Genomic DNA, 26,406 nt, shown 5'->3' with positions numbered 1-26,406 from the left:
GTAAATCTAAAACACCTGTTATGTGCAAAATGTTCAAATGGTTCAAATGGCTCTGAGCACTATGGGACTTAACATCTATGGTCATCAGTCCCCTAGAACTTAGAACTACTTAAACCTAACTAACCTAAGGACAGGACACAACACCCAGCCATCACGAGGCAGAGAAAATCCCTGACCCCGCCGGGAATCGAACCCGGGAACCCGGGCGTGGGAAGCGAGAACGCTACCGCACGACCACGAAATGCGGGCGGTGCAAAATGTCATCAACTACTTAGTAATATGACAGCTTACAGAATCATATACCTACACAACACTGATACATAATGATCCTTAAAAAAATTAATACAGCAGTAAATAAAGTTTTAGTGCAAGATACATGAACATTTTTCTTCTATTTCTAAAAATAGGTTTTTTCGAAACACAATGTACAAACTATGGTCTCAGCGCAAATTTATGTAAATCACTGCAACAATCTCGTGGATTAGGTACAAAAGTACATCATCACACCATATTCTCTTCAGCATTCATTTAAAAAATGACATTTTCGGAAAGAGATGCTGACTGTGGTATTCAGAATTTTTTTGTCTTCTTTTGACAGATGGCTCTAAATTAAAACTAAAGGAATGATCTATACATTGCATGCCTCATTAAAAGAAAAAACAACAACATTCAAAACTCTGAAGGCCACATCGAAACCACCATAAAAGCATTTGCAACTGCATGTACAATGACAAATAAAACTGTAACACTGAGGGTCAGAAACACAAGATACTACAGAAAAAATGCTAAAAATAACTTCAACACCGATACGAGTAAATGTTTAGGTTAGTTACACCATTAAAATGCAAAATACAGGAACTAAAAAAAAGCACTCATTTTCATTTCACAAGTGATTTAATTTACACTGATGAAGCCTTCACCAACTCTCCAATGTTAGCTGAAATTTTTACACAAAACAATAAAAGTTATTACACTTCTTTTATTTTGCTCCTCATGAAGATATATAGGATTAATGCATAGCAATAATGATGAAATGCTTAAATGCTGAATTCATGTTTTACTATAAAATGTTCTTATTTGTCCTGAAGTCCTGGGTATCTACACATTACAAAAATTGGCTTTACCGTTACACAGTTTGGTGATGAAGACTGTAACACAATATATGGGCAAGAGAGACAAACTGCCAGTACTTTAAATAAATTCACATGAGTAAGCATTAAAATATTTTGAAATGATCTGATTTTGATTAGAGCTCAAATAATTTTATGAATGGCTGGTGCTGCCATGCACTTCTATAACAATGAAATCGACATTTATGTGAAAGTGATACTTGCTCATTCTACATATTTTCAGGTATAACATCAGGTATAAGATATGTTGATAAGTCATTTATATCATCCACAAACTTAACTTTTCTGGAAGTGTTCTCATCCAACCTGCAAAAGGAAAATATTTTATCAGTCTGATCTGATTTCAAACAAGTCTTTCATATTTATCACATGATTTTATTTAACAGGCTATTGAAGCAGAATTTATTATACAAATAAATTATTTTATTATCTGCATTTTAAATATAGCTCTACAGAAGAATATTAGTGAACAGATGTGATGTCTCTAGACACACAAGATCATACAGACCAGTAGTGTGTAAAGACTGAAGCAGCCACTATATTATATTACCATTATCCAGTGTTCATACAATAATAAAAAATATCAGCTTTCTTACTGACTTAGTCAACATACAGAAAACTGCTGCTTTTCAAAGATGTACTGTACATGATGGAAGAACAACACAACAAAAGCAGAGTGACAGAACAGGAGAAAGGAAAAAAATACAACATTATGGAAGCTGGTTTTGTTAAATTTCTCTAAACCCAACAATTAAAATCTACCACAACATCCACGTATACACCACACGTCAAATATATTTTATACAGCTTCACATTCACAATGACACTACTGTCAATGGAAATGGAATTGGGAAAGAGAGGTTACCAGTCTGTCGCAATTTATGGAATTACCTTTAGTGGAAATACGAATGGCATATTAAAAAGCATCAATAATTGTTGTGACTCGCCGATCTTTCAAAGTGCCGCCGCGCAATTACACACGTCCCCTACATGCGGCGCTGTCTGCCAGCCATGCAGCAGCAGCGCTACCTAAGCGGCCAGCCAGCCAGCGGCCGCTAGACTTTGACTTAGTTATGATTTAACTGTGTTAAAGTGTACACACGTCTTACTCTGTTTACTTGATCTGTGACTTTCATGTATTGCGTCTTCCTTGAAATATATTTGTTCAACTTGAAGTTATTACAATAATGAGACAGGGGCACTCCTAGAATATGAAATTAGTGTAAAACAAACAAACAAACAAACAAAAAACACACACACCATAAAAAGAAAAGTCTGCAATAATTACATACCACAGCAGGTGGATAGCTAAAAGCAAACATACTTTGAAAGTGAATAGAAATAAAGAGGCAACTAAACATAAATTACAGTGCACAGCACAATTCATTTTTGGCAGTTGTGCCTAAGAGGCCAGCAGAGCAGAGACACATACCATCCCCTAATGACTGGCCAGCAGGTGGAGAAGACTGCTGGTGCATTCAGGATCAAGCAAATGCCCAGCCGTTCAGGGTAGTGCTTGCTCAGAAGCCATATGAGGTTCTTGATGAGCTGGTAGTCCATGCACGTTATTCCAAAGTCCTTCAAGTCAAATATTATGCACAAGTTGTCTATCACCTCCTCAAAGCACCTCTTGCATGCGTCTTCCTAAAACACAAATAGTAAGCAGAGTCTAATTTCTTTGGACCACAGCATTGGAAACTGTTGGGATAATACAGGTGCAGCACAGACATGGAGGTGAGACAAATGGAGCACCAGTTAGCTATGTAGTCAATTGCATGTACCACTGCCTATCATTTTAAACAATGGAAAATCCAGGATGGAATGTAACAATATTATGAGAAGAAAAGTTGCCATTCACCATATAGCATAGATGCTGAGTTGCAGATAGGTACAACAAAAAGACTGTCACAAATAAAGCATTCAGCCAGTAAGGCGTTTGTCAAAAACAGACAACGGACACACACACACACACACACACACACACACACACACACACACACACACAATGTGTGCAAGTTGCTTTGTGTGTGTGTGTGTGTGTGTGTGTGTGTGTGTGTGTGTGTGTGTGTGCGTGTGTGCGCGCGCGCGCGCGTGCGTGCGCTGTCTATTTTTGACGAAGGCCTTACTGGCCAAAAGCTTTATTTGTGATAGTCTTTTTGTTGTACCTATCTGCGAATCAGCGTCTCTGCTATATGGTGAGTGGTAACTTTCCTTTTCATAATATTGCCTATCATTTTGCATTTTTAACTTGCTAAATTTTCTCTCTGCCTATGATATCAAATAAACACATTAAAAAACTTGTGAAAAACAGCAAAAAGCTTTAAAAGGAAGCAAACTTACTGGGAGTGTTGTGTAATTCATACAGTTTTTATGTTCAATTTTGCACTTCATGTCACAGGAAGTCTCCAGCACAAATAAATCAGTAAGTTAACATATTTTGTCAGTATTATTTACTAATGTGTTCCAGGAAAACATTTTGGAGGACGTTAACTATTACAACGAAAGTCTGCATACAGAATACATATGCATACCTCATGCACAATTATCTTGCAGATGTACCGGTTAGAAGTTTCTAAGACTATTACATGTTACATAGCATACACAATAATTTAATAACCCATCATGGTTCAAAAGACAAAGAATGTTTTCATTATTAAAGTCCCATGACAAAGCTAGTTTGCATTAAAGTTGACCTCAACTAAGAAAAAAACATAATTGGTGATGAAATAAATTTTCAATGTTTTTGCAAGTGATTTACTGAGCCTCCCAGATACCAAAATTAGTTTAAATACCTAGCTTATGATACATATACTCAAGAACACATCAAATCCTGTATAAAATCTTTATTTATAAATCTATAGCATATTCAGAGGAAGAGGATAATGTATCTAACAGTGTTAAATTACATTTTTTCTTTATTGTATTTGTTCACTTGTAAATATGCAACAAGTATTGTTGAAGGATACAGCCATCTACAAAAAGTTAGAGACATAAAATGCAGACGTGACAGTCACACATGTGTTCTGTGTTTATTTGAGAGTGGGCACAGCCATTGTCAACCTAGCTCGGCTGTCTGACAACTAAAGACAGGTGAGCTTCAGTCGGGCTGTGAGCTGAAGAGCCTATAGACAGCACCAATAGACAGTGGCACATCTGAAACGGAGTCATCGGGGACATAGTCAGAATGTGAAACATCTGTATCCTCGCCCTAGTGCTGGTAACACATGCTGGATGGAAACCTGCAGCTTCTGGCCATTTTAAGAAGGCAGCATCCATAGAGGTCTCAAAATATAGTTTAAACATGAAAATATTCTATAAAAGTGAATCCAGACTAACTACACAAAAACCAATATCGTCATTTTAAGGAGAAAATTAAGATGATTTCACTGATAGTTATCTGCCTTTAAGGATACAGTGTACTTTTTCGGCTCAATATAATGTAAAAATCAACACCTACTTCTTTCAGGCACTGTGTATAAAGTATATGTTTTACAGATGTTTTTGTTGATTTCAGGTAATGCATCACAATTTCTAAACAAATCAGAAGTATTTTGAATATTTATGAACCTGCTTATGGTTACTAAAAAAATTACAAAGTGGATTTTTTTTCCAAAATGCTTCCTCAAATTGAGGTACCTTTTAATCCAATGTTATACATTTGAAGGAGACCAAATTTTTACCAGATATGCATGACATGATGGCTGAGGTACTGGACCTATTTAATTCCACCTATTATGTATATTACAAGTATTAAAAAAAAATCAAATCTTACACTTTTTCCTAATAAAAATGTTTTTTTTTTTTCAATAATTTAGTTGATTCTGCAATAAAGCTTAGGTCTACTACATAAGTAAGGACTATTGCAAGTTATAGAAAAAAAATAGAGCAATGCTTTATAAACTTTAGGAAATATCTGTACCTGAATTCTGAAAAAGACAACTTGTGGGAAATTGTGAATGAAGATATGAATCCAATTAAATTGTGGCCCAGAACATTCCTAAAGCATAGTCTTCATCCTGCAGCATTTCTTCATCTTCAAGCTTCCTCTTGACATTCCTTTTAGCACTTCTTGCTTCTTTGGTAACTTGAAGACCAAATCTTTCAGCTTCATGCACCCATTGTCTGTCACACGCAACCAATCAATCTTCCATATTAGAGCCACATTTTATGCCTAATTTTCTCACGACTTCCAACCTTCCTACCACTCCATCACTGAAATATATCACTGCATCTAGTACACGAACTTGCAATGTATTTAGACCTACAAAATCATTCTTGGCTAATCTTTTCCATATGAAATGGTTAAAACTTTCATCTGTATTCCGAGTACCCCCATGAAGACATTTACTAAGGAAAACAGGGTCACTCAGGCCTCTAAAAATTGGTTTTATTTCATTCATAAAGGCTCAGGAACAGAATGCTTATGATGGTATATCTGACCACTTTCTTTTGCTTTTTGGTAACCACACCAAGAATCTGTTTCCTTTAGGGCAAAGTCCGCGAACAGGGTGGTCATCTGTGGACAATCTATGAAAGCAGGTGCCCCATACAGTTTTTCTCATTGCTGAAACATCATTCAGAGGTTCAGTTCATCTAATGGCCAGTCCATAACAACTCTGAAGAAGGTCTATTTCAGTTTCTGTCAATCTGCATCTGCCAGACAGAGATTTTCCATCAGACAGCTACTTTCCTTACATTTCTCTTTGTAGCTTTCTCAATCTAGCACCCATCCTCTTTTGCACATGTCCACAACACTCAAGTTTTGTTACCAAGGTATCACCATAAACATTGAACTCATTAATTTCATTAAAAGCTTTAGAGTCCCCATCATCTAGATAATTCGTATATCTAACGTTATAAACAGGCACTGAACTCTGAAATATCTGTAGAGCTGCATCACACTCCATACCTCCACTATAACCATCATAATTCTTAGAACACTGATGTTCACAATATGTCCTTCAGTGTTACCATGGCTGGTGTGGCAGTACTTAGATAAGCACTCAACATCAACAGCTTTTTCATTCTCCAGAGAAGTAGCATTTACACCACCATTCAAGGAACGATGTCCTCGATGTTGCCATGTCCCATCAAGTGCAACAGCAATGTCCCTGGTTCCACTAATATTTACAGTTTCTGCACGTATCATAGATGCTTTATACACAACTGTCAAGGCACCTAAAAGTATTTTTATGTGCCTGCTGAACCTACTGGAAGGAGGAGGAAGGGCCATCAAACCACAAAACATTTGAGCAGTCTTTTTTCCTTTTCCTATTGCATACACTAACTTCAAATTGACATCATATAAATTATGCACAATGTTCGAAGTCATTTTCTAGGTAGATTTATTGCAGGATCTACACAGAACAACTAATTTTCACGCTAAACCCTTTCTGCTACTTTGTTGTACAGTTATTTCCAGACAGCCTACACATTTACATTTTGTCACTTCCTTTATCAAAGGAGACAAGATGCCCACATCAACAACAACAAATCCACTACAAACAACGTCATTGTTAACACAAAAATTTGAATCACCAGGACACGTGCCATGTGGGAGTTTCTTTCCTGAAGAACTGATACATAGGTTACTTTCAACAGTGTGGCTTGCTTTGTTTGTGAACTGGTTACCATGGAATTTCCTTTTATTGAATTTCTTGATGTGTGGCATAGTTCATATTTATTGCATACTAAAGGATATGTACTTCCACAAATATATGTAGCACATGGGCAACAAACATTCAGTAACACATGAACAAACTGCTTCAGCGAAACAAAATTAAATACTAGCAAAGATAATCATTAACAGACACTACAAACCTGCACTGTTACCAACATATAAAATCATAAGCATAATCGCTGGAAACAGAAAGTTCACAGTTCTTTTTGAAATAATATTGGTTTCCGTAACAGAAATAACTGAGGTGTGGTCGCACACATGACCGTAACTTTAAAATTTGGTATATATAGGTCATTTTTCATTTGAAACCCTATAATGTATACATTAATGTAATCAGGAAAGACTATAGAATACAATAAAGTCATAAAAAATTTCGATTTTTCCACCACTTATAAGTACCCTGTATCCTTAATCAGAGTAGTGGTTTTAAAGGCATTTAACTTAAAGATGTTGCATTTAAAATATATTTGAAAAATTAATATCTTTAGAACATATAGCTGTATTGTAATAAACAAAGTGTCTATGGATAGAGCACAACATGCAGTCAGAACATATCAAAGTGATTTTGATAATTGGTACACAGCTTGAACTACAAGCCAGGGTATGCATTCTGAGCCACAAAAACCTGAATTTTGCCAAAAGTATTATTTAAACATTAAAAGTAGTGGCAGCAAATAATAAGTATTATGTTCTTTTTACTTTATTATTAATTTTTGGTAATGAAACTAGGCCAAGTAGTCTCAAAACGGACAAATTCATTAATATTAAGATAACTATTTGCCTGACTGGAAATCTGCATACAGGAATGGAAAGCCGATAAAACTCTGGACTAAACTGAAGTATAATACATGTACATACAGCAGAAATTAGTAATTTTAAACATTCCAAGAAACGGAATTTCATTCATTTGATTACTCTCTAAGCAAGGTCACATTAAGGGGCCATCTTTATTGTGGCATTGAGGGGATTTTCTGGCAACCTTGAATGTGTGTGTGTGTGTGTGTGTGTGTGTGTGTGAGTGTGTGAGAGAGAGAGAGAGAGAGGGAGGGAGAGAGAGAGAGAGAGAAAGGGGGTTTGGGGGGGGGGGGGTCTGCACACGATTTTGACCATGTCATCTTTGGGATTTATTATTTTCATGTCCAGTACCATGAAATACTTAGAACATTTTCAACCAATCTTGGAGGCTGGAACGTGAAATATTTTCATTTTCAACTTTAAAATTGTTTGCAAACAGTTCTAAGGATTGGGACTTATATTTATCACATCCAGTACCGTGAAATATTTAGAATATTGTTAATATGATGTAATTGGATAGATAAAAAGATCTACTCACCAAACAGTGACAGAATACACACATAACAGAAGGTTATAATTACGCAAGATTTTGGAGGAAGTGACACCTTCTTCAGGTAGAAGGGTGGAAGGGTGGAAGGGGAAGGAAGAGGGTTGAAGGAAAACGACTGTAGAGGTCTAGGAAAAGGGGTAGATTTTAGGTAAGACACTCAGAACCACGAGTCAAGGGAGGCTTACCGGACGGGATGAGATGGGAAGACTGATTGCTGGGAACTGCACCGGACGAGATTTGAAAACCTGAGGGCTTAAAAGTGCATGACAGGGTAATAAGCAAGACAGAGATTAATGCTAAAACATTGTGTAAGAGCTAATAAAAGTGAGAAGCTAAGTGTATTGCACATAACAGAGGTGGGAGGGGGACAGGGAAAAATAGATAGGTAAGAAAATGAAATACGTAGAAAACTAAAATGGAGTGAAGAAAGAAGTAGTTGTTGTTGTTGTGGTCTTCAGTCCTGAGACTGGTTTGATGCAGCTCTCCATGCTACTCTATCCTGTGCAAGCTTCTTCATCTCCCAGTACCTACTGCAACCTACATCCTTCTGAATCTGCTTAGTGTATTGATCTCTTGGTCTCCCTCTACGATTTTTACCCTCCACGCTGCCCTCCAATGCTAAATTTGTGATCCCTTGATGCCTCAAAACATGTCCTACCAACTGATTCCTTCTTCTAGTCAAATTGTGCCACAAACTTCTCTTCTCCCCAATCCTATTCAATACCTCCTCATTAGTTACGTGATCTACCCACCTTATCTTCAGCATTCTTCTGTAGCACCTCATTTCGAAAGCTTCTATTCTCTTCTTGTCCAAACTATTTACCGTCCATGTTTCACTTCCATACATGGCTACACTCCATACAAATACTTTCAGAAACAACTTACTGACACTTAAATCTATACTCGAATTAACAAATTTCTCCTCTTCAGAAACGATTTCCTTGCCATTGACAGTCTACATTTTATATCCTCTCTACTTCGACCATCATTAGTTATTTTACTCCCTAAATAGCAAAACTCCTTTACTACTTTAAGTGTCTCATTTCCTAATCTAATCCCTTCAGCATCACCCGATTTAAATTGACTACATTCCATTATCCTCGTTTTGCTTTTGTTGATGGTCATCTTATATCCTCCTTTCAAGACACTGTCCATTCCGTTCAACTGCTCTTCCAAGTCTTTTGCTGTCTCCGACAGAATTACAATGTCATCGGCGAACCTCAAAGTTTTTACTTCTTCTCCATGAATTTTAATACCTACTCCGAATTTTTCTTTTGTTTCCTTTACTGCTTGCTCAATATACAGATTGAATAACATCGGGGAGAGGCTACAACCCTGTCTCACTCCTTTCCCAACCACTGCTTCCCTTTCATGCCCCTCGACTCTTATAACTGCCATCTGGTTTCTGTACAAATTGTAAATAGCCTTTCGCTCCCTGTATTTTACCCCTGCCACCTTCATAATTTGAATGAGAGTATTCCAGTTAACGTTGTCAAAAGCTTTCTCTAAGTCTACAAATGCTAGAAACGTAGGTTTGCCTTTTCTTAATCTTTCTTCTAAGATAAGTCGTAAGGTTAGTATTGCCTCACGTGTTCCAACATTTCTACGGAATCCAAACTGATCTTCCCCGAGGTCCGCATCTACCAGTTTTTCCATTCGTCTGTAAAGAATTCGCGTTAGTATTTTGCAGCTGTGACTTATTAAACTGATAGTTCGGTAATTTTCACATCTGTCAACATCTGCTTTCTTTGGGATTGGAATTATTATATTCTTCTTGAAGTCTGTGGGTATTTCGCCTGTCTCATACATCTTGCTCACCAGATGGTAGAGTTTTGTCATGACTGGCTCTCCAAAGGCCATCAGTAGTTCTAATGGAATGTTGTCCACTCCCGGTGCCCTGTTTCGACTCAGGTCTTTCAGTGCTCTGTCAAACTCTTCACGCAGTATCTTATCTCCCATTTCATCTTCATCTACATCCTCTTCCATGTCCATAATATTGTCCTCAAGTACATCGCCCTTGTATAAACCCTCTATATACTCCTTCCACCTTTCTGCCTTCCCTTCTTTGCTTAGAACTGGGTTGCCATCTGAGCTCTTGATATTCATACATGTGGTTCTCTTCTCTCCAAAGGTCTCTCTAATTTTCCTGTAGGCAGTATCTATCTTACCCCTAGTGAGACAAGCCTCTACATCCTTACATTTGTCCTCTAGCCATCCCTGCTTAGCCATTTTGCACTTCCTGTCGATCTCATTTTTGAGACGTTTGTATTCCTTTTTGCCTGCTTCATTTACTGCATTTTTATATTTTCTCCTTTCATCAATTAAATTCAATATTTCTTCTGTTACCCAAGGATTTCTATTAGCCCTCGTCTTTTTACCTACTTGATCCTCTGCTGCCTTCACTACTTCATCCCTCAGAGCTACCCATTCTTCTTCTACTGTATTTCTTTCCCCCATTCCTGTCAATTGTTCCCTTATGCTCTCCCTGAAACTCTGTACAACCTCTGGTTCTTTCAGTTTATCCAGGTCCCATCTCCTTAAATTCCCACCTTTTTGCAGTTTCTTCAGTTTCAATCTGCAGTTCATAACCAATAGATTGTGGTCAGAATCCACATCTGCCCCTGGAAATGTCTTACAATTTAAAACCTGGTTCCTAAATCTCTGTCTTACCATTATATAATCTATCTGATACCTTTTAGTATCTCCAGAATTCTTCCAGGTATACAACCTTCTTTTATGATTCTTGAACAAAGTGTTGGCTATGATTAAGTTATGCTCTGTGCAAAATTCTACAAGGCGGCTTCCTCTTTCATTTCTTCCCCCCCCCCCCCCCCCAATCCATATTCACCTACTATGTTTCCTTCTCTCCCTTTTCCTACTGACGAATTCCAGTCACCCATGACTATTAAATTTTCATCTCCCTTCACTACCTGAATAATTTCTTTTATCTCGTCATACATTTCATCAATTTCTTCATAATCTGCAGAGCTAGTTGGCATATAAACTAGTACTACTGTAGTAGGCATGGGTTTTGTGTCTATCTTGGCCACAATAATGCGTTCACTATGCTGTTTGTAGTAGCTAACCCGCACTCCTATTTTTTTATTCATTATTAAACCTACTCCTGCATTACCCCTATTTGATTTTGTATTTATAACCCTGTAATCACCTGACCAAAAGTCTTGTCCCTCCTGCCACCGAACTTCACTAATTGCCACTATATCTAACTTTAACCTATCCATTTCCCTTTTTAAATTTTCTAACCTACCTGCCCGATTAAGGGATCTGACATTCCACGCTCCGATCCGTAGAACGCCAGTTTTCTTTCTCCTGATAATGACATCCTCTTGAGTAGTCCCCGCCCGGAGATCCGAATGGGGGACTATTTTACCTCCGGACTATTTTACCCAAGAGGACGCCATCATCATTTAATCATACAGTAAAGCTGCATGTCCTCGGGAAAAATTACGGCTGTAGTTTCCCCTTGCTTTCAGCCGTTCGCAGTACCAGCACAGCAAGGCCGTTTTGGTTAATGTTACAAGGCCAGATCAGTCAATCATCCAGACTGTTGCCCCTGCAACTACTGAAAAGGCTGCTGCCCCTCTTCAGGAACCACATGTTTGTCTGGCCTCTCAACAGATACCCCTCCGTTGTGGTTGCACCTACGGTACGGCCATCTGTATCGCTGAGGCACGCAAGCCTCCCCACCAACGGCAAGGTCCATGGTTCATGGGGGAAGAAGAAGTAGTTACTGTGAAGAAATTCTGAGATGGAAGAAATTAACGTTAATTAAGGCCAGGTGGTTGTCATGAACCAAGGACATATTGTAGAACTAGTTCCCACCTGTAGAATTCCGAGAAACTGGTAACTGGGGGAAGAATCCAGATCCATGTGTGGTGGCATAAGGCACTGTGGTCACGACTGTCATGCTGTAGAACATGCTCCACAACAAGATATTGCGAGTTGCCAGTATATACACTCTGCCTATGCCCATTCATCCTAACTGCATATTATTAGATGTGGCAGGCTGTGGACTTTGTCATATTTTCGTCATGTGAGCATTGAATTTATTGTTACGATTAGTTGCAGCAATCTAGACTTGCAACTTTTGAGATTAATTCTCCACTTGGAACTTTGGTTTTAAAACTTAATTTTTGAGGAATTTTCTGGAAAAGTTCGCAGATATTACGCAAGGTAGCTGCCAGGTTAATTATAACCTTGCTCTTAAGCAGTATTTGAGATTTTGTAAGTACCAGCTGATTTGATGATAATGTACGAAGTGAATAATTGCCGTTTATTGTTAAACTTACAAATACTGCGAGTTGAGTAGTCATTTCTGCACTGGAATAATTCCTGCCTGCATTTCCTTGTGTGACTAATTCTAGGGTAACTGCAACATTGCATTTGGTTGGTACCTCTGGTCAGTAACGAAGCCACTTGCAAAGTCTATCCATGCATTTGACACCTTTTAAATGGTTATCTTTTGAAATTCATTTAATTTTCAGTTCATACAAAAGCATGTGGAGACTCCGAGCTATTTTATTACAAACAGCAATCCTTAAAAGTAGTCCAAAAGCAGATCACTGAGAAGTAATAAATGTCACACTGTGTCAAAACAAGAACTGCGTTAAACTAAACCACCAAACATCATTATGTTAGGTTGTGCAAGTGATTCAGCTGATAAAACTAAAGAAAATATTAACTTCTCACATCAATCATCTTATCAGATCACAAACATCCTTCTCACTGAATTACACTGTTAAACAAATCCTCTTCATTACAATAACCAAAGTTTTTTAATAATACAACACAGGAAGGTAACAAATGATGTTTTCAAATTTTAGACTCTGACACAGTGTACGGAAACTTGAAAAGACTTGCAACAAGCAGCATTGCCATCATAAATAATCTGATTGCCCGTAGGTCTCTTATGCCAGTTTTCTTCTTCTACAGTAAAAAATCTTGCCCTCTAATAACGTGACACAGAGAGAATTCACCTACAACACGTGGTGAAAAATAAAACCATGTCATAAGTTGCAAACTAGCCTTCACGTCCTTTCACGTGTTTCTAAATACAGAATGAGTTTCGTGTAAATAATGGGATTTTCTCTGTTTTGTTATTGTACATAAATGACATACATCACTTGACAGAAACACAATGGAACTGCTAATCCATCTACATGCAGACAAATGCAAAAACACTACAGCTGGTCATGTATCCACACATGCTGCTAAACAGAGGGATGAGTTGCAGTTGGATAATATTGCAGATGTCCTTTGATCATTGCAATGTGTGTCGAATTATGGCGTCTCATGATTTTGAAATTAATTGCAATTAAAGTGTAAAGCAATAAACAGAACTTTGTGGATACAGAAACTAAAAGAAGAATAAATAGTTTTTGTGGTGGTGGTGGTGGTGGTTGTTGGAATGTTTAAGGGGGACTAAACAGCTAAGGTCATCAGTCCCCCATTCCAAAATCAGGCGTGCCGAAAATCGGCGAAGCAGGTAAAAACCAAAGGGGGGAGGAGACGCCCCCCAGGCGCTAAAACAACACAAATGCAGCAACAAACACTACAGACTAGAAGAGGACAGAGGAACACCAGACAGAAAGAAACAGATGAAAGAAGATTACCGGAGACTGGTTGACTGACCATGAGAACAAAAAAGGGAAAGAGTCAACCATCTGATGACACAACAAAACAGCGACAAACGGTGAGAGACACAAGGACAAAAGACACAGAAAGGGAAAGCTGCAGGACCTCCCTAAATCGAACCATAAAAAGGACTACCACGGATAAAATGTAAAACATTGTCAGCCATGGAGGCATCGTCGGATAAAACCAAAGCCAAAGTGCCCGGGAGATTAAAAGATTGCCGGAGTGCGCGCAGTCGAGGACACTCCAGCAAAATGTGGCCGACCGTCAGCCGGGAGCCACACCGACACAAGGGGGGATCCTCCTGACGCAACAGATGGCCGTGCGTCAGGTATGTATGGCCGATGCGCAGCCGACACAGGACTACCGAGTCCCTGCGAGAAACCCGCAGGGAGGAACGCCACACATCGGTCGTCTCCTTGACAGCCCGCAGTTTATTCGGGGCTGTCATGCCGCGCCACTCAGCAGCCCACATCCCAAGCACCTTACGGCGCAAGACCAGCAGCTGGTCGCTAGCCGTAAGGCCGATCTCCAAAGCTGGGGCATCTATCGCCCCTTTGGCCAGCCTGTCTACACGTTCGTTCCCCGGGATGCCAACATGACCTGGCGTCCAAACAAAAACCACCGAACGACCAGAGCGGGCAATGGTGGAAACAGACTCCCGAATAGAGGACACCAGAGGAGAAGAGGGATAGCAGCGGTCGATGGCCTGGAGGCTGCTCAGGGAGTCACTGCAGATGACGATGGACATACCTGAGCAGGAACGCATATGCTCAAGAGCGCGCAAGATGGCTACCAGCTCTGCAGTAAAAACACTACAGCCAGCTGGCAAGGAGCGCTGTTCAACATGGCCAGCGTGAGCAAAAGCGTAGGCAGTGCGACCATCAACCAGGGAACCATCGGTGTAGACAGGCTCACAGTCCGAAAATGAGGCGAGGAGCGCAAGAAAACGGCGACGGAGGGCCACAGGCGGAACCGAGTCCTTGGGTCCCTGTGCCAAGTCCAGACGGACGGACGGCCGGGACAAACACCAGGGAGGCGTAGGTGCACGGACCCGGAAGGGAGGCGGAAGAGGGAATGAACCCAATTCCGACAGCAGGGACTGAACGCGGACAGCGACGGAAAGCCCAGACCGAGGTCGCCGTTCGGGAAGTTGGAGGACCGTGACAGGGAAAAGCAGGCGACGATTGGGATGGCCCGGCGAGCAATGAACGTGGACAGCATAGTCGGCGAGCAGGCGATGGCGGCGAATCCGCAGCGGGGGAACCCCGGCCTCCACCAGTAGACTATCCACGGGGCTCGTACGAAATGCGCCAGTTGCAAGCCGAACCCCACAGTGATGTATGGGGTCTAACAACTTCAACACTGAGGGTGATGCAGAGCCATAGGCCAGGCTCCCATAATCAAGCCTGGACTGCACAAGGGCTCTATATAATTGCAACAGCGTGCAGCGATCCGCACCCCACGATGTGTGGCTGAGGCAGCGGAGGGCGTTGAGGTGCCGCCAGCACTTTTGCTTCAGCTGTGTAATATGAGGAACCCATGTGAGCCGGGCATCAAAGACGAGTCCTAAGAAGCGGCAAGTGTCCACCACTTCAAGCAGGTGGCCATCGAGGTAAAGTTCAGGATGAGGGTGGACCGTCCGACGCCTGCAGAAGTGCATAACGCGAGTCTTGGCTGCAGAGAACTGAAAACCATGAGTCAGAGCCCATGATGCCGCCTTGCGAACGGCTACTTGCAGCCTGCGTGCGGCGACTCCCGTAGTCGTGGAGCGAAAGGAGATGCAGAAGTCGTCGGCATACAAAGAAGGAGACACCGACGACCCCACGGCTGCAGCCAGACCATTAATGGCCACCAGAAATAAGGAGACGCTCAACACCGAGCCCTGTGGGACCCCATTCTCCTGTGTATAAGATGAACTAGAGGCTGCACCGACTTGCACCCGGAAAGAGCGGCGCAATAAAAAGGATTGAAGGAAAGATGGGAGCCGACCACGAAGACCCCACTCATGCAACGTAGCAAGGATGTGATGCCTCCATGTGGTGTCATACGCCTTCCGCAGATCAAAAAAGACAGCAACGAGATGCTGACGTCGGGCAAAGCCCGTACGGATATCAGATTCCAGCCGCACCAAACTGTCCGCTGCAGACCGGCCCCGACGGAAGCCACCCTGGGATGGAGCGAGGAGACCGCGCGACTCAAGGACCCAACACAAACGCCGCCCCACCATACGTTCGAGCAATTTGCACAAAACGTTGGTGAGGGTAATGGGACGATAGCTGTCCACCGCCAGTGGGTCCGCACCGGGCTTCAAGATGGGGACAATAACACCCTCTCGCCATTGCGACGGGAACACGCCTTCGCTCCAAATGCGGTTAAATACCGCGAGAATGTGTCTCTGGCAGTCCCTGGAGATATGCTTCAGCATCTGCGCGTGGACGAAGTCTGGTCCTGGTGCTGTATCAGGGCAATCGGCGAGGGCAGCGAGGAATTCCCTCTCGCTGAAAGGAGCATTGTATGGTTCAGAACGACGGGTGTGAAATGAGAATTGCGTCCGCTCGGCTCGCTCCTTGAGAGAGCGAAAGGCGGGGGGATAAGAGGCAGTCGCAGAGCTCTTCGCAAAGTGCGCGGCAAGGTGTTCGGCAATGGCGGCAGCGTCCGTGCAGACAGCGCCGTCCAAGGAGAGCCCAGGTACACCTATAGGGGTCTGGTATCCATAAATCCGCCGGATCCGGGACCACACGAGCGAGGGGGAGACACGGGAACCCAAGGATGAAACATACCTCTCCCAGCACTCCTGTTTATGCTGTGCAATAAGACGACGGGCAAAGGCACGGAGCCTCTTAAAGGCGATGAGGGTCTCCAGAGATGGGTGCCGCCTATGACGCTGGAGAGCCCGCCGACGGTCACGAATAGCCTCAGCAATCTGCGGCGACCACCAGGGTACAGCCTTCCTCCGAGGGAGACCAGAAGAGCGGGGGATGGCAGCCTCGGCCGCCGAAATGATGGATGTGGTTATGACACGGACCACCCCGTCAATGTCACCCTGTGGGGGAGACTCAATGGTTGCAGCAGAAGTAAAAGCCGGCCAGTCAGCCCTGTGGAGAGCCCAGCGGGGCAGGCGCCCAGAAGAATGACACTGGGGCAGTGACAAATAGATGGGAAAATGGTCACTACCACACAGGTCAGGATGCACTCTCCAGTGGAGGGATGGGACAAGTCCGGGGCTGCAAAGCGAGAGATCGATGGCCGAGAAAGAGCCATGGGCTACACTAAAATGCGTGGGAGCACCGGTATTCAAGAGGCTAAGGTCGAGCTGAGCCAACACATGCTCCACGGCCCGACCGCGGTCATCGGAGACAGTCCCACCCCATAGAGGGTTGTGGGCATTAAAATCGCCCAGAAGCAGCAAAGGTGGCGGGAGTTGAGCCAGCAGTGCAGCCAAGACATGGCGGGGGAGCTCCCCATCCGGAGGAATGTAAACAGAGCAAACTGTAATAGCCGGCGAGAGCTCAACCCTGGCAGCGACTGCCTCTAAAGGCGTCTGAAGGGGTACTAGCGAGCTACAGACAGAGTTGTGAACAAAGAGGCAAACCCCACCTGACGCTCGGTGACAGGCAGCACGGTTCTTATAGTATCCCCGATAACCGCGAAGGGCGGGGGTCCGCATTGCAGGAAACCAAGTTTCCTGCAGAGCAATGCAGAGAACAGGGGAAACACTCAGAAGCATCCGGAGCTCAGGCAGGTGGCGGAAATAACCGCCGCAGTTCCACTGGAGAATGGAAGCAGGAAGGGACTGGGAGGGCGTGAATGCGACTAAGAGGCAGACGGCACCTCAGAGCCATCTGCCGCCACCGGAGGAGAGTCAGCCGAGTCCATAGGAAAGGCCCCCAAGGGTTCCGTGAGGGCGAGATCCGCGGCAGAGGCGAGGATCTCCACCTCATCCCCGGAGCCAGGACTATGTACAGCAGGCGGTACTGAAACTGCCGGAACGTCCTTCTTCTTGGACACATTCCGTTCCTTCTTCTCGCGTCGGCCCTTAGGGTGAGAGGGCTGGGAGAGCTTCTCTGAAGGAGCGTCGGAGGCTGACGACGACGCAGAAGCCCTACGACCAGCAGGTGGCGGAACCTTCAGCCACTGGCTGACATCTGGCTGGGTATGAGAAGAAACGGAGGAAGGGAGAGCCCCGAGGGACCCCTTCCGCGAGAGAGGAACCGGCAGAGGCAACGCCGGCGGAGAAGGAGGGGGGGGCATCGAGCTCCCCGGTTGTGGAGCAGATGTCACTCCCGAAGTAAGCGTGGTGGGAGCGACAGATGAGGGTTTGCCCCCAACTGCTAAGGGGGCAACAGAGGAAGGCTTGCCCCCAGACACGAGGGGGGCAGACAGAGAGGCACGGCCCCGAGGGCCCACTGAAGGCGGCACAGATGAGGCGACAACCGTCGCTCGCGTGGGCGACGATAACGTGGCTGCAGCATAAGATGTTCGAATGGAAGCAGGATACAACCTTTCGTATTTCTGTTTAGCCTCTCGATAAGTAAGCCGGTCCAGGGTCTTAAATTCCATTATCTTCCGCTCCTTATGAAGAACGGGGCAATCCGGCGAGCATGGAGAGTGGTGCTCCCCACAGTTGACACATACAGGCGGAGGCGCACATGGAGAATCCGGATGAGAGGGGCGTCCGCAATCTCGACATGTAGCGCTGGATGGGCAACGGGAGGACATATGCCCAAACTTCCAGCACTGGAAGCACCGCATCGGGGGAGGGACGTAGGGCTTGACGTCGCAACGGTAAACCATTACCTTGACCTTCTCGGGCAAGACATCACCCTCGAAGGCCAAGATAAAGGCACCGGTGGCCACCCTGTTTGTCTTGGGTCCTCTATGTACACGACGGACAAAATGCACGCCACGTCGTTCCAAGTCGGCTCTCAGCTCGTCATCGGATTGCAACAAGAGGTCACGATGGTAAATAATCCCCTGGACCATATTTAAGCTACTGTGGGGAGTGACGGTAACAGGGACGTCACCCAGCTTATCACACAAGAGCAACGCTCGTGACTGGGCTGGGGAGGACGTCTTGAGGAGGATGGACCCATTCCTCATTTTTGACAACCCCGCCACTTCCCCAAACTTATCCTCCAGGTGTTCCACAAAAAACATAGGCTTCGTCGGAAGAAAGGAGTCACCATCAGTCCTGCTACAGACAAGGTATTGCGGTACGTAAGGCTCCCGCTTGGCACTAGATCGGCGTCCCTCCCATGGCGCAGCCAACGAGGGGAACGTCTGAGGGTCATATTGCGCAGCATCGAAGTCGACTCTACCTCGCTTAGAGACGCTGGTGGCTGTGCGACCACCAGCTTGGTGGGATTTATTGCGCTTCATTGCGCCACATCCGCCCAGATGCCACCTACTCCGAACGAGGGCTCTCCCCAAGGGCGCCACCCAGCCAAAGCAACGGGTACCTGGCCGATATCCCGTTGCCCGGAGTCCCCGTGCCCCAGACAAGATGGGCACATACTCCTTGGCATGCATGGGGAGGAAACAGCTCTGGCATCTGTAGTGCGATCCCTGCGTGGTCAGGGGGCTACCACCAAGAGGGTACATGACGACCCCACCACAACGGACTGGCTACCGTGCTGGATTTTAGGTGTTGAAAGGGTCCACAGGTGTCGTGGGTGCTAAGAATGGTATTGTGCACAAGGCGAGAAGGAGGCAACCCAGGAGACGTTGGGCGTAAATCCCGCCACACGACAAGAGGTAACATGCAAGATGGTGGAGCATGATGGACCAATAGAAAAACACCACGTAAGGTGTCCTTCCCCAAATGGCACGCACTAACAACGGAAATTTGGAAAAATAGCGGTCAAACCCAAGAGGGGACCATCACATTAAAGCCGAAATGTTTGAGACTCCTTTTAGTCGCCTCTTACGACAGGCAGGAATACCGCGGGCCTATTCTTACCCCCGAACCCGCAGGGGGAAGTTTTTGTGGTGTCACCGCCAGACACCACACTTGCTAGGTGGTAGCCTTTAAATCGGCCGCGGTCCGCTAGTATACGTCGGACCCGCGTGTCGCCACTATCAGTGATTGCAGACCGAGCGCCGCCACACGGCAGGTCTAGAGAGACTTCCTAGCACTCGCCCCAGTTGTACAGCCGACTTTGCTAGCGATGGTTCACTGACAAATTACGCTATCATTTGCCAAGACTATAGTTAGCATAGCCTTCAGCTACTTCATTTGCTACGACCTAGCAAGGTGCCATTATCATTTGCTATTTATCTTGTGATGCATGTACCGTCAAGAGCGATGTTCACCAATTATGGATTAAAGTTAAGTATTCCAGAAGCTACGTACCTTATTTGCTAGTCTCCATTACCTGTCCTGTTCCAGACCTCACGCCATCCTGCGTGAGCTTAAACGCGTGCCTTTCGGCTTCCTCCAAACCCCGTGGATTGGCTCCTGCCAATTCACAACATATGGCGATGAGAATTTTGTGTTCGTATTGCCCTGATTTACTTGTGTCATGGCTTCGCCACAATCTCCAGATGTACTGTCCAAATTTTATCGCTTGCAGAACGAGCAGACGCAGGCCTTACTGGATGCCCTTGGACAGCTGGTCCAGGGTCAACGTGCAATGCAAAACGATGCGGCGGCCGCCGCTCCACCGCTCCCACAGCCACAACACGCAGTTGCACCACCTTTTCGTCCTTTTGATGCTGCACTGGAAAGCTGGACGGAGTCGTCACGCCAATTTGGATTCCATCTCGCCGCCTACAGAATTCAAGGTAATGAGCGGCAGCCTTTTTTGTTAGCATCCGTAGGCGTCCAGACGTACCGAGTGATAGTGAAATTATTTCCCCGACGCGACATCGCAACTCTGTCCTACGACGAAATTTTGTCTGCCTTAGATGCATATTTCAAAGAATCAGTCAATGTAGTTGCAAAAAGGTACACGTTCTTTCGTACAAAACGTACGGCCGGTCAAACTAATCGGGAGTGGGTTGCAACTTTGCAAGGCCTTACTAGGGATTGTGCTTTTGAGTGTCAATGTGGCCTCCCTTATTCAGATACTATGGTGCGTGATGCAATTGCACAGAACGTTTCTGATGTTTGTATCAGGGAACAGATTTTGAAACTAGTCCATCCCTCCCTTCAACAAGTGATGGACATATTGGATCGGCAGGACACACTTGAATTTTCTCAGGAATCATTTGAAACTTCTCCAGCCGTGTGTCACATTCACCGGCCCGCCGGGCGCGCTGCATGGAACAGTAAACAGCCCTCACGCCCGATTTGGAATCACAAGGTGTAATTGAACGTGTGCAGGCTTCTCTCTGGGCCTCACCCTTAGTAATATTGCCAAAACCTTCCGGAAAATTGCGACTTTGTGTGGACTTCAAGGCAACGGTGAATCCACAACTAGTGATTGCAACATTTCCTTTACCCCGCCCGGAAGATCTTTTTGACAAACTGTGCCCGGGTAAATATTTTTCGAAGTTGGATCTAGCAGATGCGTACTTGCAAATACCGGTGAACGAAAAATCCCAGCACGTTTTGGTGGTTAACATGCATCTTGGTTTGTATCGCTTCAAACGACTGCCATTCAGGTGTGCTTCCACCCCTGCATTGTTTCAGCAATATCTGCAAACTGTTAGTGCGTCAGTCCCTACTGCAGCAAACTATCTGGACGATATTGTGATCTCCGGAAAGACGGAAGAAGAACATTTAGCCAATCTCAGAACATTATTTCAGGTCTTGCGACAAAATGGTCTACGCTTGCGGAAGGACAAATGTGTGTTTTCTGCTCGTGACTTACCCTACCTGGGACATGTAATCAATGCCCAAGGCATACATCCTAGTCCCGAGCACCTCCGTGCCATACAAGACTTGCCTTCGCCGAAAAATCTGAAGCAGCTACAGAGTGTGCTGGGAAAAATTAATTATTATCATCGCTATGTGCGCCACGCCTCTTCCATTTCAGCTCCACTTCATCGCTTACGCCGTAAAGGTGTTCCGTTCGTCTGGATGTTGGAATGCGTACGCGCCTTTCGCCAGTTGAAATCGGCGTTGCTTTCCAATACTTGCCTTACGCCATTTGATCCCCGGAAGCCCCTTTTGTTGATGGTGGATGCATCGGATTTCGGGATCGGTGCGGTGCTTGCGCACAATGATGGATCGCACTATTGCCCTATTGCCTTTGCGTCCAAATTGCTCTCGTCTGCGCAAAGAAATTTTCACAGATCGAGAAAGAAGCTTTGGCTCTCGTATTTGGTGTTACTAAGTTTCATGATTTCTTCTATGGTCGTCACTTTACCATCATCACAGACCACAAACCTTTGACGTCGCTTTTTCATCCGAACAAGCCTGTACCTCCACGTACAGCGCAGAAATTCATTCGCTGGTCAATTTTCCTCTCGCAGTACCGCTACGATATCTTGTATCGGTCCACTGCTAAGCACGGAAACGCCGATGCGTTGTCCCGTTTGCCTGTTGCTGAGGATAGAGCATTCGATTCTTCCGAACTTGCTTGCATGTTCATTGATTCAGAAACCGATGGCGTGGTCGAATCGTTTCCGACTGATTTTCGTCATGTAGCTACAGCCACAGCTGCTGACCCTGTCCTTGCTACCCTTTTGCGTTTTGTTGCCACGCAATGGCCCTTGTCAAAGTCACGGATCGAGGATCCGTTGGTTCGCCGATCTTTTGCTCACAAGGAGAGACCTTTTGTACGACGTGGTGTTTTGCTGTTGCATTCTGATAATGATCAGTCCAGGGTCGTGGTCCCACGTTCGTTACAGTCCTCTGTCTTACGGCTTCTCCACCAAGGACATTGGGGTATAGTGAGAACGAAACAACTTGCTCATCAGCACTGTACTTGGTTCGGAATCGATGCTGCGATTACGAAAATGTGCTCTTCTTGCATGGCGTGTGCCGAACAACAATCCGCACCGCCGCAGAAATTCTTTGCGTGGCCAAAAGCCACTTCCCCTTGGCAACACTTACACATCGATTTTGCTGGTCCCTTCTGGAATGCTCGATGGTTGGTTCTGGTCGATTCATTCAGTAATTTTCCTTTTGTTATCCGGATGTCTTCCACGACGTCTTCTGCCACAATCCAAGCCTTGTCTGCTATCTTTTGCATTGAAGGTCTTCCACGGACTATTGTTTCCGACAATGGCCCACAATTCATGTCCGCAGAATTTCAGCTCATTCTGCAAGGCCAATGGTATTCAACATCTGACGTCCGCGCCGTTTTCGCCACAGTCAAACGGTGCCGCTGAACGATGGGTCCGGACTTTCAAGTCACAGATGTTGAAGTTGAAAGAGTCTCATTCTCGGGAGGACACGTTATTGCTCTTTTTGTCCATGTATCGCTCTCAGCCCCGAGATGGTCGCTCGCCGGCTGTGTTATTCCACGGTCGTCCTCATCGAACCTTGATGTCTTTGCTACATCCGCCGCATCAGGTTCCTGTGCAGCGGCAGACACCTGCTTTTGCTCCAGGCGATGTTGTCTACTACCGCAACTATCGAGGTTCACGGCGTTGGCTCGAAGGGCGCATTCTTCGCTGCCTTGGCCGCGCGATGTATCTGGTTTTGGGGGCCTCTGGTGAGGTGCGTCGGCATCTCAATCAGCTACGCCTCTGTCTTCGCACGGGATCTGCCGCTCCCTGTCTGCTTTCAGCAACGGTGCCGTCCGGTCAGCGCCCTGGGGACCCATCTACTGGCTCGCCTCAGCCCCAGGTGTTACCGACGATGCCTTCCATTTTGCCCCATGGCGACGCGCCGCCGCCACCTGTTCTCCCTCCGGCGCCGCCCGCAGTGGACGCGTCGCTCCGACCGCCAGGCGCCTCCCTGGGTCACGCGTCGCCGATCGCTTCCCGTGACCTATTGTCCTCCGCCATGGACTTCTTGCCCGCTCCGGACCACATGGCGTCTTCGCCCGTCGGGTGCCCCGACCCGATGGAGGTCGACCCTTCGGCCCCTCCTGTCTCTCTATGGGCGCATACACCGCATGTTGGCGTGCACCCTGGAGTAGGTTTTCAGGCGTTTCCTAGCTCCCCTCGGACCGAATGGCACAGCCTCGCCTGTTGTTAGGCTCCCCACCTCGTTGCATGCATCAACATGGGGTCCTCCACACGGCAGGCGGAAGCCTTATAACACAACCGTACGCCGATTTGCGGGGGAGGAATGTGGTGTCACTGCCAGACACCACACTTGCTAGGTGGTAGCCTTTAAATTGGCCGCGGTCCGCTAGTATACGTCGGACCCGCATGTCGCCACTATCAGTGATTGCAGACCGAGCGCCGCCACACGGCAGGTCTAGAGAGACTTCCTAGCACTCGCCCCAGTTGTACAGCCGACTTTGCTAGCGATGGTTCACTGACAAATTACGCTCTCATTTGCCAAGAAGATAGTTAGCATAGCCTTCAGCTACTTCATTTGCTACGACCTAGCAAGGTGCCATTATCATTTGCTATTTATCTTGTGATGCATGTACCGTCAAGAGCGATGTTCACCAATTATGGATTAAAGTTAAGTATTCCAGAAGCTACGTACTTTATTTGCTAGTCTCCATTACTTGTCCTGTTCCAGACCTCACGCCATCCTGCGTGAGCTTAAATGCGTGCCTTTCGGCTTCCTCCAAACCCCGTGGATTGGCTCCTGCCAATTCACAACAGTTTTTATTTTCGGTCAGGAAAATGTTAGTAGTTGATGTGCCCATCTCTTCCATCATTAAGGAATCTATGAGAAGGCCTAATACCTTGGCAGCATACATACAAAACTGATTAAATATATCAAGTAGGGTTGGTATTGATTATTTTGCCCCATGGCGACGCGCCGCTAAATATTCTGACTTTGTCCTCCTAATTTTCATCCCTCTTTCTTCTAGTGCCTTCCTCCAATCCTCCAGCTTTCCCTCAGGTCTGTCGATGCTCTGCTCACAAAGAACCACATCATCCGCAAACATCATGTTCCACGGCGCTTCCTTCTTCACATCTTTCACTAGCACATCCACAATCAGGTCAAAGAGGTAGGGACTAAGCGCAGACCCTTGACGTAACCCTACTTTTACTGGAAACTCCTCTGTCATGCCCACACTACTTCTCACCTGTGTCATTGCTCCTCTGTACATTTCCTTCACTAACCTCACATACTTCTCTGGCACGCACTGCTCTCTCATGCTTCTCCATATTTCGTCCCTTTGGACTCTGTCATATGCTTTCTCCAAATCAATGAAAACAATATGTAGATCGGCTTGTAGCTCCCCATGTCTCCTCACTATCCGCCTTAAAGCATGTATTGCATCAGTCGTTCCTCTTCCAAGCATGAACCCAAACTGTTCTTCACACACCACAGTCCCCTTGCATAATCTTGCTTCTATAACTCTTTCCCAAATTTTCATTGCGTGTGCCATCAGTTTAATACCTCTATAGTTACTGCAGTCCTGCACATGACCTTTCCCCTTAAATATTGGGACCAGTACACTAGTTCTCCACTCATCTGGCATCTCCTCCTGTCGCCAAATCTTCTTCATTAAATCCCAAAGGAGCTCAATTACCTTTTTACCGAGACACTTCCATACCTCAATGGGGATCTGGTCTGGGCCAACTGCCTTCCCATTTTTCTTCTTTTCAACTGCCCGTGCGACTTCATCTCTACTTATATCCATCGTTAATCCTTCGTTTGCCCCTCCTTCCTCAGTTTTCACTCTTATATTTTCTTCATTCAGCAATTTCTCAAAATAATTCAACCACCTTTGGATTATTTTTCTATGGTCATGCAGAATTATTCCTGTTTCATCTTTCCTTTGTTTTATTGCTGTTAGATCCTTAGAAGCTGTATCTCTCGATTTGCCTATCCGTATCATTTGTCTCATATCCTGATTTTTCTGTAGTTGTTTGTATGCCTCCCTTACTGATTCAGCTTTAGCTTTAGCCACTGTTCGTTTTGCCTCCTTCTTTGCACTTTTGTATGCTTGCCATCCGCAGCACTTCTACACATATCCCACTTCCTCTTAGCATCTTTCTTTTCCTTCACAACCTTCTGCACCTCTTCAATCCACCACCATGCTTCCTTATCTTTTTGCACCCCTCTCCCAGACGTTAACCCAAACACTTCCTCCCCAGTCTTCCTTATAACAACACTATATATTTTTCACCACTCTTGCACAGTCTCTGCCAAATTTACCTTTCCCAGTACTTTTTCACTAAACTCTTCTCTCAAATTTTTATCCATTACTCTCCACCACTTAATTTTCCTTTCACATTGATTTATGTGCCTCTGTCTTTTACATACTTTTATCTCGCAATCCGCTACAATAAACTTATGTTGTGTTGCTATTCCTTCACTATATGACCTTAGTATTTCGCACCTCCCCACTATTTTTCCTGCTACATAATATGTAATCAATTAGGAAGTGAATATACAGAATACAAAACTGCTTCTAAACAGAAAAATATGAACACTCCCACAAAGTTTGTAATTTAGCACCACTAATAATAATTTATTGTAGTTCCTCCATCCCGACATTTTCCTAACACTGCTCTGTATCCCTAGGTCGTAAATTGCAGCCGTGAGCCAAAGTACACCCATC

At 45.0% G+C, this 26,406-nt stretch overlaps 1 protein-coding gene across 1 annotated transcript in view; it reads right to left on the bottom strand.

The window, feature by feature from the left end:
• Positions 1-910: 910 nt before the first annotated feature.
• Positions 911-26,406, bottom strand: part of LOC126198768 (uncharacterized) — a 78,987-nt gene continuing 53,491 nt past the window's right edge. The window contains exons 4-5 of the mRNA XM_049935327.1: positions 2,563-2,774; positions 911-1,436 (exon numbers count right to left, since the gene is read on the bottom strand). Of these exons, the coding sequence (XP_049791284.1) occupies positions 1,340-1,436; positions 2,563-2,774 (309 nt within the window). The 3' untranslated portion in view covers positions 911-1,339. The remainder of the gene's footprint in view (positions 1,437-2,562; positions 2,775-26,406) is intronic.

The sequence above is a fragment of the Schistocerca nitens genome, chromosome 8 (genome assembly GCF_023898315.1).
Source record: "Schistocerca nitens isolate TAMUIC-IGC-003100 chromosome 8, iqSchNite1.1, whole genome shotgun sequence".
NCBI lineage: Eukaryota > Metazoa > Arthropoda > Insecta > Orthoptera > Acrididae > Schistocerca > Schistocerca nitens.
The sequence above is the reverse complement of the archived record's forward strand: the minus strand, read 5'-3'. Positions and strand labels throughout refer to the sequence as shown.